At 35.1% G+C, this 15,234-nt stretch overlaps 1 protein-coding gene across 1 annotated transcript in view; it reads right to left on the bottom strand.

The window, feature by feature from the left end:
• The window catches only part of Dp (transcription factor Dp), a 230,932-nt gene that overhangs the window by 127,809 nt on the left and 87,889 nt on the right, over positions 1 to 15,234 (bottom strand). The window contains exon 4 of the mRNA XM_090414181.1: positions 6,866 to 6,987. Within this exon, the coding sequence (XP_090270307.1) occupies positions 6,866 to 6,987 (122 nt within the window). The remainder of the gene's footprint in view (positions 1 to 6,865; positions 6,988 to 15,234) is intronic.

The raw sequence follows: 15,234 nt of genomic DNA, 5'->3' as shown, positions 1-15,234 counted from the left end.
GAGGAAGAAAAATCAGGTGTACCCTATCTCCACTGTTTCTCATCATCTATAAGAACCACATTATGCCTGATATCAAAGTTGGAGATATTCAACTCTGCTCTTTGCTTTATGCAAACTATGTCACTCTTAATAATTTGGTACAAGTTTGCAGAATACCATAGAATACTAAATTAATTGCTGCTGTAACAAATTTTGTATGAAAATTGGCAATAAAAAGAGTGAAAATAATAGAAGTAAAAACATTTCAGTCTATTTAAGCAAATTTTTAGTGACAATGGCAAATTGAATTTGTAAACAGAAGAATGGCAGGCAGAAAGCCAGCTTTATTTCTATGAACACTATGAAACTGAAAAAGAAAAAAAAATGGAAGGGGGAGGGACAAAAACACATGGTATCAGCAGCAGAATATTAATAATGAAGTATTAACGAAGGAACTTGCCATTATGAGTATTCAGGATGTGTGAGCAAAGCTAACCTCACTGAACCAGAATGGGAAAGTAAATATCAGCAAGACGTGTTTTATGATAGGATACCAAAAAAAGACCCAGAGGGGAACCAAGATGTAGTGTTATGATAGAAGTACCATAGAGGACTGAAATAAGATGACAATGTTGGAGACCCAACAAACTGATTTAGAGGAAAAATGTTGATAAGATGTTAGTAATAATATAAAATGGCCATGTATAAATGCAAACTGATGTATCACAGTATTCTAAATCCCACCCCTCCCTATGTTCAGGGTACAACATCAGGAATTTGAAAATCTTCCTTGACAATTTTAATTTTCACAATGCAAACTGACTTTTCTTTTCCAATTTAACTGATCCAGCAGATAGAGATGTCAAGATATTTGTTATCACCAATGATCTCAACAAAATTGTCACCATCTACAGAATAGCAGATAACCACTCTCCGCACTCCAGTTCTCTTCTCTAGTGACCTATTTAAGTACAATTTGGTTTGACATTAGGCAATTCAGACCACAATGAAGTCTTGAATTCTTCTTCCATACAGGGCAACACTCATGCATCCACTCTTACCCATATGTGGATTGGCAATATAAGAATACCAAGTAGCATTCATGTTGCTCTTCCCAATTTCTATGCTTCATTTCCTTGGTCAAATTGTTTTCAGCATTCTGATAGAAATATTTCAAATGGATGGATCAAAAAAACAATTCATATCACTTTCCTGATTTGTATCTTCAAGGGATGTACAGGCTACCATAACAGTATTACATGACCAAGTTTATATTATTACTGAACTTCTATCAATAATTTTTTCCCCAAATTAGTCTATTACTTGTCAGCACTTCAATATTGTCATATCTAACATTTCAGTTTTTCTAAGGAACTTCTGACAATCCACCCAGATCTTCCTCTGGGTCTTTCCTGTTTTGCTAACCATTCCTCTCAAGAGCTATTCTGTTCAACTGACCATACTACCTTAGATTAGCCCTGCTTACACATTCCTGAATGCTAAAAATATTCTAGAGACAACAGCAATGAAAGTGAGAAAAATTATGGAGTTAAACAAATAGTATTGGCAGTAGAATGATATTAAAAATGAAGTATTAGGAAGTTTCCTCCTAATATGTTTTAATAATTCTGCCACTGCCATCTGTAATTCTCATATCCAAGAATTCTCATATCTAATCTTTGATCAAGTACTTTGTTTATAACCCAACTCTCAGATCCATAATTTAAAACTGGTTTGAACACTGTCCTGTATACTGCTAGTTCAGTATTCTGGCCAATTTCTCTTTGCTTTTGTGTCTGGCAAATACCACATGCAACTTCTTTAAGAAATTATTTAATTACTAGTTTCATATGCCATTTTCATGTACTTTTTCAGACTAAAAAATAAATTAGAAAAATCTCAGTGTGCCATAGTCTATGTTGAATTAGCTGTTGTGCAGTTAGTGTGCAAAATGTCAGATCTCAGTGATCTGCAAAACTTTATGATTAGAGTGTAGTTTACAGGAGCTGCCGTAACCAAAACGGCAGAAATCATAGGTTAGGTGTATCATGAGCCACAGTATTGAAGATTATGACAAGATATGGAAACAGATAAGGCATTCTCTTCGATTGGTTCTCCGAGGTTCGATCACATTTTCTGCAGGAAGAATGGTTCAAATTCCATTATTTTATGCACATGACTTGTATCCAGCTATTCCACAAGAGTCCAAGGTGGGCCTACATCTTATTAATAAAAAAAATTCTCCAAAAAATTTGTAGTTGCTTCCATTATTTTGTATCTCTCTATATCTCTTCAATTCTAACAGTATAGGCCATATACTACTCTATATAGTATCCTATTTACAGAATATAAATATAGAATTTAACTCTTCTTGGAACCTTAATATGCATATTCCAGATATTAAAAAAAATTTTTTTTTTTTTTTTAAATTAAAATACAGATCCTAGTTATATTCCATTAGCACACATATAACCAATAATCTTAAACCATTCAGTAAACTTAATTCACACAAACCATGCACATGGTACTCAGTCAGTTGCAGAGAGTAAGTTAACTATTGATATTATTTTATTTTATTTATTGGTTGGTTAAAATGTTTCAGATTCTTACCAAGTGATGATGCATCTTCAAAATCAGCATGTGTATTTCACGTTGTATGAATGAAGCTCAGTGTGCGTGTGTATAATTTAAATATTTATTCCTTATTTATTCTCCTTATCTCTCCCTCGGGAGATCTCGGACATTTTCTGTATAGAATTATAATTTCCAAAATTCTATATATCTCTAAATTTATATAGCCATTCTACAGATTGCACAACATGAACTCAAAGAAGATATATATATATCTTTACTTCTCTCTATCACAGTTAAATTCAATTTTGAGGGATAACAAATACTATAAGAAACTGAACACAGCATTTGGCTAAAAGTTCTATAGTTTTACTTGACTATATAGAAACTTCTTTCATAGCATTTATTCCACTGTCTTCTTTATTATTTTAGTTTCTACTCATTCATTTGGTCTGTCTTACCTTTAAAATTTCTTAGAATTTAATAAAGTATCTCGCTTGACTATTATACTTGCATATATCTGCTTCTAAAAGCAAGTTTCATGAAAAGCAGCTTTCCTTCAATTTCCTGATGAGGGCATGAAGCAAATCGCTGTTTGAGTACAGTTCTAAAAGTTATTCCAAGAAAAAGAGCTTCATGGAACATATGTCACTTGCTTCCGAATCGAGCACATAACATTCTCAGTGATAAAGGTTTGATTGATACATTATAATCTTCTTCAATAATAACCATATAGTTACCCCTTGGAGAATAAAAGATCACAAAAACTTTTCTGAGATTGTGGAATTTAATTCAGCAGTTCCCCACCCCTCCTTTCCAAATCTCTTTTCCTGCTTCCTGGCAACAACTCTTCAAATTACTCTCAACTAACATACATGTCCATTCAAGATTCAAAGTGAAACTCATATGATAACATGGCTGCCAGTTGTATAGCAATTACACATTGCAATAATGTAAGACATAGAAACACTACTATGAACAGACAAAATATATTATATATACATTATTTCTATATAAATTCCTAAGGATTACAACAGTGCAGTAAGAAAATAGACCAGTTATAATATATATTTCCTTTTTTGCACGACGACCACCTATAAACCACATGATGATTAATGCAGTTATAAATGTATAACTGCATTAATAAATGCAAACAAAAAAAATTTTTTTTTGATTAGCTGATCATAAAAAAATCCTTATTTATGAAATTTACACTCAATTTATATTTATTTATTCACATGGGGTTTCTGCCCTTTTTCCCCTGGGGGGGGGCCTCTCCTGATGAGGGATTAAGAATATACAGTCGTCCCTCGACTTGTGTCTATTCGAAGATACGTCCATGATCCCATAATGGAATAAATAACATTTTTGACTATACTTTTGAACAAGACTCAAGCGAGCTTAAAGTAAAAAAGTTTTTATTTAGCAATACAGAGGTAACAGTGCATTCAATGGCAACCTCCCTCGGCAGTTGGCTTCAACAGTTCCTCTGTTGATTTTGTGTTTGAAAAATATGTTATTTGAGTATTTATCGTTAAATATTTTGCAATATTTTGTGCAACATGGCCCCAATATGCCCAATTAAAAAAACCTAGTGAAGAATCACAGAAAAAGAGGCGAGCAGTTGATCTTGAAACTAAGTTGCAAGTTCAACGATAGTGACGAAGTTCAAGGTCATGTTTCTCCCTCCAAACACTACTTCATTGATCCAACAGATGGATCAAGGAGTTCTTGTAGTGTTTAAGGCTTATTATTATTATTATTATTATTGTTCCAGGAAACTCCAAGGAGTCGATAGACTCATCAAGGGAGACCCTAAAATCATGTCTGGAACATGATTTTAGGGTCTTTTCAACATTCACACAGTATCTATCATATCTTGCCTTGAACTCATTCACGGTCGTAGCACCCACAACAGACTCTGGAAGCTTATTCCACTCATTCACCACTCTCCAAGTAAAAAACCTAGCTCTAAACACCCTTGTCAACCACGCTCTTGCCCAGCTTCCATGCATGGCCCCTAGTCCTCCCACCACCAGTCATATTTTCAAAAATATCTTCTGGATCAATCTTATAAAAACCCTTCAGTAATTTGAATGTCTCAATCATATCACCCCTCCTTCGCCTATCGTCCAATTTCTGCAACCCACAAATCCTCAACCTATTCTCATAAGGTTCATTCCACAGTCCTGCTATCATCTTCTCACTGGTCTCTGGACCCTCTCCACTTCCTCCCCATCACGAAGAAACCCTGTTGCCCATAACTGGGCACAGAAGTCCAGATGGGGTCTTATCAAGGCTCGATACAGAGGAACAACAACTTGTTTGTCTCTGCATGTTAAAGTATTTTTCATAAGCCAAGTGATTTGGTGAGCTGTTTTAGTCACTTTTGCAATGTGCCCCCTAAACTTCAACTCCCTATCCACCAGCACTCCCAAATCCCTGGCCTCATCAATCTCCTGGAGTACGGTTCCACCAATGCGATATACTGCTGCTGTTCTTTTCACCCCAAAGTGCATAACCTTACACTTTGCCACATTAAACTGACATCCATTTTTCCTAGCCCAGTCCTCCAAACTATCCAAATCATCCTGTAAAATTTTGACATCCTGTGCACTCACAATTGCTCTACCCAACTTTGCATCATCAGCAAACAAGTCCTCTTCCTCTCAAATCCTTTCCAATATCATTGATGAACAAATTGAAAAGCAGTGGTCCAAGAACAGAGCCCTGCGGCACTCCACTAGTCACAAGACGTCTTTTTGACTCCACTCCTGAATAAACCACTCTCTGGTATCTCTCCTTCAACCACCCTCCTATCCATCTTACCAACCGTATGTCTATCCCCATCTGCTCCAGTTTACTGATTAGGGTTCCATGTGGTATCCTGTCAAAGGCCTTGGCAAGGTCCAGTAGTATTACTGTAAACCCATTACCCCTATCCAGTTCAGTCGTCACTGTGTTATAAAATGTGAGCAAGTTACTGAGGCATGATCTACCCTTCACAAAACCATGTTGTCCCCCATACAATATCCCATTTTCATCTATCCAATCCTGTATTCTTTTCTTGACTAATTTCTCTAAGACCTTGACAATGATTCCTGATATGCTAATCGGTCAGTAATTTACAACAGCAGTCTTGGAACCACCTTTATGCAGTGGAACTATTTTCCCCTCCTTCCACCCGCTCGGGACTAACCCGGACCCAAGACTCAAATTAAACAAAATGGTCAAGGGTACTGACAATTCTTTAGCTGCTTCTCGTACTACACGAGCTGGTATACCATCCAATCCCACAGATGTATTGACATTGAGGTTATGCAATAGACTACTCACCTCCACTTCATTAACCACAATTCCCGTATAATCTACTGGTTTACTCGTTTCTGCAATGTCACCACCTGGATGATATATTCTTGCAAAGTGCTCTAATTATCAAATTATCTATGGAGAACTTTTTCAGAAGCCATTTCTGCTACTGAAGGAAATGACCAGACTCTCATGCAATCTGGAAAGCATTCGATATTTATCATGCTATTAAAAATATTGCTGTAGTTTGGGTCGAAGTGACATCTCAGTGTATGAGTGGCATATGGAAAAAGACATTAAAAAGGTTTGTGCATAATTTTGAAAGTTCTGAAAAAAATGAAGACCTTTATAAATTGAATGAAGAGATAGTGGGGCTAGCAAACAATCTGAATCTCAAAGTGAATGATAACGGCATAGTTCAACTGATAGAAAGTGCCCCTGAAAAGTTGGCCAGCTTTTCAGGGGCACTTTTGAGGATCAAAAAACCCGAGTTTCCAAGTTGAAAAACCCTCTACTCTTCTGTTTGAGACCAGCTAACTCACCTTTAGTTGAAAAAGACCAGATAAAGGCTTTTCACATCATAGCGGGAATCGAACCCAGGTCTTTACGACCAAAGGGCTTCGTCTATACCAACTGAGCAGTGGAGACCTCTACTCAATTTTATGCAATAGTATAAAAAACATAATAAATGAATCATAATTATGCAAGTTTTATAACAGTACTCACAAAGAAAGTAGCAAAAACATGGAAATTAGGTAAAAATCTAAGTGTGACATTTTAATTGCTAAACATTAATAAATTGAAAATACAGATGGTTAATATATCAAAAGTAAAACACAGTAGGAGGAAATAATGATAAAATTATTTGTTATACTAATGAAATTATTGCAAATTTAACTACCATCAGGATCACCACTTCAGTGAAAGTTGGTAACATGAAATCCTGATTCGAAAAATTCAGATTAGTACTATATGCAATACTTTAAGATATACTTTAATATCTTACCACAGGGGAACTTGATAAGTGCATTGTCTTTGGTAGAATTGCAGGCTCCATTTTGAAAGGAGACATTTTTGTTGGAGAAGCAGCATTAACTATTGGCACTGCAATTATTTGTGCTGCTAAGTCTGAAAAAGACAATTTGATTAAATTATACTTGTAAAAAGGAACACAGAAATAAATATTCATGAAACTGCAATTCATTGACCATTACATATAAAAAGGTACAGTTAATATGACTATATTCAAATGTATTAGCATTAATTTTCAATAAAATAGTTTAACGTAGATTACAGATATTAGCATACAAAAATTTGCCTTGACCAAGACCATGACAGTTAACAAAATTGTTTGCATATCAAGAAAATGTTGCATAACTCAATAAAAAATTTTCAGCACTAATAAAACAAATTTTCTGAAAATGTAAATTAATAATCTCTTCTTGTATTCTGAACAGACAATGAAATTAAACAGCCATTACAAATCTAATTCTCTCATTCCCATTTCATGAATATTCCTACTGTTTTACTAATTTTTGGGTTGAAAAAGATGATATTACAAAAAAGTTTTGATCCTTGCTCAAACCTTCCACGAAAATCCTGGATTCAGCTTAACAGAATATGAACTGGTTATGGTGTATGTGCAGTTATGCTTTTTAAATAGGGGTAAACGATCATCTCCACATTGTGATTGCGGAGCTCAAACACAAACCGTGGACCTTATTGTGACCCAATATTATCTTACATCATATTCAAGAGACGAATTGAACTTTCTAAGTGCTACGCCCAAAATTATGAATTATTTAAGCCTAGAGTAGATGAACTTGATTATCTCATCCAACTCATAGCCACCCACAGCACTAAATGCACAATAGGTTCAGAACCATTCAAGGATGGGATTCACATAAAAAAAACTTTATAGCTGAATAATCAATTGTCTTGGGCCTGACAATGGGCAATAAAAATTATCCTACTTCTAAAAATAAATGATAAAATTTCCTTTCACAAGCATTTGTTTTGTAAAATTTATTTTTATTGTTGCATGGGTATTATTTTGTAGTCATGGATACGCCACAGGTTTCATTATACAAGAAACATGTATTATGACCATAACTATGGCTAAACAAAATACCCCAAAACTAATGACTCTACAATTCATCTGGGGGAGTGTTTGATGAATGGTTTTTTTCAGTTTTTCTACATGGTTGAATGATTTGTGATTTTATAGTGCAAGGGTAGCAAAGGTCATACTATGCTAGGACACAGGTTACAGCAGTACATGAATAAATAACTAGAGAGAGATAAAATAGTGAATAAGATTAAATGTATTACAAATTATGGAGTATCTGCATATTAAAGGTAATAAGGTTATCTACACAAGGTATTAGGTACCAAGATTGGCCAAGTATTTAGCATATGCACTCTAAAACAGACAGGTCACGGATGTTTGTGATTGTCTTTAGGTGGAATATGAATTTCATCACCTGGTGTGAAACCACCTCCATGCTTACTGGAGGTCTGAAGTGGCTGAAAAAAAGTTCTGTTTGGTCTCTAGAACAGGGTTTCTGAATAATGTAAAAATAAAAAAATTACAAAAAAAAAAAAAAAAATCTAAGTATTGCTTGATACTTAGTCTTTATTTGAGCAGTAAGTCAGCAGTTAGAATTGAATGAAGTACAGGAAGATGGTTATATGTTAAATCTGGTGTCAGACAAAGATGTACATTATCCCCTCTGTTATTTATTATCTACATGAATCACATCATGAAGGAAAATGGTATTAAAAACCTGATATTAAAATTGGAGATGTTAAATTAGCTCTTTACTTCATGCAGATGATGTTATATTTCTAAACAAATCTGGTACAAGTCTGCAAAATTCCCTCACTAAATTGAATAACTGTTGTAATAGATATGGTATGAAGGTATAATGTTCCATTGACACCATGCAACTGTAAGCACTTTGAACAGCTTCTCTCTTGGCACCCTGTCATACGTCTTTCCCAGATCAACAAAACTTAAATACAGATCTTTATACTTCCATGATTTCTCAACTATTTGTCATAATGTGAAAATTTTATCCTGACAGCCACTATTTGGCCTGAATCCAGCTTGTTCTTCACCAAGCTTCCCTTCCACAATCCTTCTCAACCATTTCTCAAGTATACTTGCATATATCTTATCAGTAACAATCAGTAGAGAAATACCTCTGTAATTCTCATATTAGACAATTTATAAGTTTTAAAATTGTGTACCGTTCTGAGTAGTTCTCGGTTATCAGATCGATCACAGTGCTTGTGTTCAAGTAACAATTATTTTACTTATTAATGGCCCTCAAAACGCAAGAGTAATGATGCTGGCAATTCAGATATGTTAAAGTGAAGCTGTAAAGTGCTTTCTTTTAGGTGAAAGTTCTTGACTTCATAGATAAAGGCCAAATTTTGCCGAGGTTGTTAAGATTCTATTCACATAACTTTTATTACAGTGTATTGTTATAATTGCTCTATTTTATTATCACTTATTGTTGTTTTTCTCTGACTGTGCCTAATTTATAAATTAAACTTTATAATAGGTATACAGCAATCCCTCGATTAGTGTGCCTAATGAGTTCTTTAAAACAGGTGCATTAATTGAAAACACACTAATCGAACATAATAACCTTTGGGAAAATGTATAATTCGTTCCTCAGATTTCTTTTTTTGACCATTAATTTTTTTATAAACGAATTAAGGTATGTCTCAGGGCCTAGTTAAAGGAAAACCATGAAGCTGAAAGACAATAAAACATATTTAGAATATAAATTTTATTATTCTACTTCTTAACAAAGAATTGAGCTAACGTAGTTTGGCGGGCATTTTGTTTCTTTTTTTTCATACAACCGACGGTATGGCCCTATTACCTCTTCTACTCTTCTGTAAATTTTACTGCTTCTCTCTTCATCAGGGTCAGACTCTAAGCATTGCCCACGCTTGAAAACTTCGATGGAACGAAGTCCCTACACTGCACCAAAACCTGGTTCGAGCGGAAATTCGAGGAAGCATGTGAAATGCTCAAACATGATCCGAATCTGAATAAAAATGGTCTAACCATTCCAAGAATGTGTAGGATCCATCTGAAACCTTCATAGCAACCACAAAGAAAAATCTCAATACAAGAAGACTTGGTGAAGTGGTTCCCCCCCCCCCCCCGAACATTCAATAGCAACCTGTACTGTACAAATCCAGAAGATAATCGTAATATAACAATATAAACTGTATAATTCCAGAGGAATCCTAGTACACGAGATCTTTAACACAGTTTATTGTAGTTTTTATTGGTAATTTTTTTTTATCATCACTAGAGGGCAGGCTAAGAAAAAAGATGAGTTAACAACGTAGATGTAATTTACCTGTATAGAGTGCAACAACATGTAGCTTGGTTCTTATACACGTGTATCCTTCTGATGATGACCTCAATACAGGGGTCGAAACGTCAAGTTATCATTTTATTATTAATCAGTAAAATAATCTTCTCAACACGTGTGTTTTGTGTCCCTAAATTCATAAATACAGGGTGTTCGGGATAAATTTGACATATTTATAATTAACTATATTTTTCCGTAAGTTACATGTATTAACACACACTTCTCTTCATTTAAAAGTTTGGACCCTTCTTCATTCATATACAAGATGTCAGAAAGGATGGATAGCTGGAACCCACCTGAATCATGGAAGAGAATAACTTGTATCATGATGATTCGTGCCCGCCATCAAAATAAGGATATTACGACTGCTGCCCAATGCTCCCTGAATACAGTAAAAACAATCAGGCATGAACTAGAGACTTGCAATGGTGACTACGAGGATGTAGCAAGAAGAAAGATCCCTAGCAGACGATCTGATTGCGTTCGTACAGCAGAATTCCTCGCAAATCTGCAGGAACAGGTGTTGAAGAACCCTGGCATTGGAATTCGGGCTTTGTTCGTGGAGTTGCTAACTGTAGTCAAGCCCTGGATAACAAGGGTAGCCAATGGTAGGCCGTATGTATGGCAGCAGGATTCGGCCCCTTGCCACACCTCTGGGAAAAGTCAAAAATGGTTGTCTGAAAATTTCTACGACTTCACCAGTCCAAATGTTTGGCCTCCAAACTCCCCAGACCTTAACCCCATGGATTATTTTGTATGGGGCGCAGTTGAAAAAGACACCAATCGCACTTCCAGTAATACAAAAGCCCAGTTAATGGATAAAATTAAAACAGTTTTTGCGGCCCTTCCCAGGGAGACTGTAGCATCAGCTTGTTCGAGGTTCCGAAGCAGAATTGAAGCTGTGATCGATGCTAATGGTGGTTATTTTGAGTAAATCTTGTTGATAGTATTGTAATTAACTCTGCCTGTAATGTTTTTTTGTCAATTCATTAAATTTAATAGATACAAAGAAGATTTTCTTTTTCCTTACGAAACTGTCAAATTTATCCCGAACACCCTGTATGTGTACGAAAATTGTTTCTGTGAAATCTCTTTTGGCTGACTATCAGTGGTTAAATTTTCTTCATATTCTTCTTGATCTTCCTGCTGTGCATCTAAATTTAGCAAGTCGGAATCACTCAGTTCTTCAGATTGAGATTTAATTAACTCTTGGATGTTATCACTGAAGGGGAGAAAGAAATGAAGGACGTACGAATTGGTCGCCAACACACAAAATCATGTGCTTTATAGATAAAGTTTCCCAACTGTTATACAAGCAAAATAGTTACCACTTTAAAAACTACAATGATCATAAAAGAGAAGTTAATTTTCCAAAGTGTAATAATTAACAACTCATCCCAGAAGACAGATTGATTACCCTATTATTGGAATGGATTCTCTTTTGAGACATGCGCAGAAGTGTCGAAGGGTCTCGATTTTATTATTTATTATCGATGTTATTTATTATCTATATGAATCACATTATGAAGGAAAAAGGTATTAAACCTGATATCAAAATTGGAGATGTTAATTTAGCTCTGCATGCAGATGATGTTATACTTCTAAACAAAACCGGTACAAGTCTGCAAAATTCCCTCACTAAATTGAATAACTGTTGTAATAGATATGGTATGAAGGTCAGCAATAACAAGATAAAGACAATGAAAAATATGCAGCAGCATTGAAAATATCAACTGTATTGTGAATGAAGAACCTATAGAACAAATAAAACGTTTCAGCTATTTAGGCACGATTTTTAGTGATGATAAATTAAATATGGAAATAGACAACAGAATCAACACAGCTGGTATGATAGGAAGTCAACTGAATAAATGTATATGGAAGAAGAGAGAAAAACACCTGACCAAAGACTAGAGACCGCAGATATGAGAGTCCTGAGAAAGTTAGGAGCGTGAACAGATGGCATCAATGGCAATATCATATTAAAAATGAGGATATTAGAAAAGAACTTGACATTGCTAGCATCCAAGAATGTGTTAGCAGAACTAAACTCGGTGGTATGGTCAGAGAGGAAAATAAGTGTTCTCTGCCAGGTCGGCAGAAAAAGACTCAGAGGAAGACCAAGATATATGGAGAATGGTACAGTAAAAAGTGCCTTAGAAGACAATATAAGACCTGATAATGCTGTAGTCTTGACAGGTAACAGATTGATTTGGAGGAAAATTGTAGATAGGAAGTTAGTGATGCAAGTTTTTCATGTAGCACTATCATATCCTATATACCCCTTGAGGGTATAAGTCAGGAATTTGATGATGACGAATTTCTATTACCATATTTACTCAAATATAACTCTCACTTTTTTTTCCCAACTTAAAGTTAAAAAATTGTGATGCGAGATATATGAAGGGATTTTCGGAAACTAAAGTGTTCAGGAAAAATCAGAAAATGGATATGACTTACCAAGAATCTCCTATGCACTATCGCTACTTCTGGCCTCGAGAGTGGTTTCCTTGTGTGCACCATCAAGGTCATCTACCCAAATAGCATCATCTTTCCTATTATTTGAAGCAAAAATTACTAGTAATTTATAAGACTTGAGATCATCTACCCAAATAGCATCATCATCTTTCCCATTATTTGAAGCAAAAATTACTAGTAATTTATAAGACTTGAGATATATAATGAATGACTAATGAGAAGTGAAAGCAGAGCATAAAACAGACAGCAATGTCAGGCCAGTAGAGATAGAGCAGCTATGAAGATGTGCACATGATTGGTGTGGTATTAACAAAAGATCGTACGACTCAACGACAAAGGCAAGCAAACAATTATTGAGTTGAAATGCTAATTCTCTTCAATCAATTCCATAATATCTGAAACTGCCATAACATTCACTATATATTTCTTACTTTTAACACGACAGGGGTGGTGTTTTGCCCATTTATCGTTCTGATGGAACTTCTCATTACCATTTGTGTACTGCTTCTGCGTCACGCAGGTAGGCTCAATTTACACAGTCTCAACCCTTTGGTTTGCTGCTTGTTTGTACACCATTTCTGCATCAAGCTAGCAGGGGACTCACTCGCACATTATATGTCATGTTTCAATTCACAATAGAATTTTATTTGAAGTTAGCCTTTGTGATCTGTCTAATGACATCGAAAATTTCAAATGCGATCAAACACTTATTTCATGTAATTGAAAAATAGTTTTTAGTTAGATACTGTGTTTGCCAGTGCAACATATGGTTTTGCTTGAGTCTGTACAGCATAGTTTGAGAGGGAGGGGGACATGTGATTCATTAGTTAGTGCCATTTTTATCCCACTTATCTTTAATTGCACTATTTGTTAAGAAATATATTACACAGACTGTAAATTTCTCTGTACCTTATTCAGTGATACAATAAAACTAACTTACTTGTTTTCCTTGCATCTGCAGTATAGTGGCTGTTGGGGAGGATGTGTTGTTTACCACGGGGCGCTCTGATATGAACGCCTTTAAACTTTTTTTCGTGTGCGAGGGATATGCGAAACTTTGTAATTTCTTTTTTCATAAAGTAAAATGGGGTGAGAGTTATATTCAAGTTAATATGGTGGTAGTAAATGAAACAGCCATATGGCTTCATTTTGGCAATATAAAATTACATAGGCAAAGTGGATATTAGATCCAACATTATTTCAAAGCCAAATGTCTGTAGAAACTATGAAAGTTTTGTAAGTTGACCTGAGAACTTTTGAGAATACAATCCTCTGCATCCCTGAGTTGCCTTAGCTACTTCAGTCAAGTAGTGCAAGCTATGGCAACTCAGGGATGCCAAGGATTGTGTTCTAATATTTTTAGACTGGAGTTGACTGCAGATGGGGGGGGGGGGGGACTACTGCATGCAGATATTTCACAATTTGTAATATATATATACATATATACATATACACTCTGTGAACTGCTGTACACAGGATATGAATAAAGAAGGGTATTTAAAAGAACACAGATGAGTAAATGAAATATACAGCAATACCGCGCATAGTCTGGCTTTGATCAGTTCGGATTCACTATAGTCCAATTTTAAATCCTAAAAAATTAGTACACAAAATAATTTTTTTTTATACATAAATGTTTGGTTTTTTCCCTTTATACAGTCAAGTCTCTTTTTTGTGTGGTTTTAAAGTTATGCGATACAATATTTCAATTTTTTTCGGGGGTTCCCCATTGTATATATACGTACCTAAACTCGGCGACAATATAAACGCAGCATTATGTTCAACATCTTAACGTGTAAGCTATGTATAGTGAGTAAGCAGTGGACGTTTGTGAACTTTAATGTTGAATTAACTTCCATGTCTATCAGTTTTAGATGCACAAATCTACAGTAAAGTTGATTTGTGATAATTAAATTTTAACCCCATTTAAAAAAACTACATAATGAGTGCAAAAAGAAAACGTGAAAGTGATTCTGTCACCAAGAGACTTAAATGGCTCACTTTAGAACAAAAGCTCGATATAATCACGCTTCATGAAGGTGCATCCTTTGTTAAAATAGGCCGTGAAAAAGGAATGGACGAGTCATCAGTTCGAAAACTTATCAAAAAAAAAAAAAAGATCAATACAAATCGCAAGGTATGGCTTCTTATTTATCAAAAATACTGACTAAAACCAAATGATAAATATGGATCGAAGATTTAACTCAAAAGCGAGTTCCACTTAGTCAAACGGAAATTCAAGCCAAAGCATTAAGTCTTTACAATGACTTGAAGACTATTGATGATATAGAAAACGAAGATGAGGGAACTAGTGAAAATTTTATGGCAAGTCGTGGGTGGTTATTTCATTTTAAGCAACGAACTGGTATTCACAATGTTTGTATTGTTGGCGAATCTGTCAGTGCAGATAAAGAGGCTGCTTTAAGATATATGAAGGAATTGAGTGAAATCATACAAAAAGGTGGTTACAAAGATGAACAAATATTTAATGTTGATG

The sequence above is a fragment of the Typopeltis vanoorti genome, chromosome 24, assembly GCF_054136105.1.
Source record: "Typopeltis vanoorti isolate ZY-2024b chromosome 24, IOZ_Tvanoo_1.0, whole genome shotgun sequence".
Taxonomy (NCBI): domain Eukaryota; kingdom Metazoa; phylum Arthropoda; class Arachnida; order Uropygi; family Thelyphonidae; genus Typopeltis; species Typopeltis vanoorti.
The sequence above is the reverse complement of the archived record's forward strand: the minus strand, read 5'-3'. Positions and strand labels throughout refer to the sequence as shown.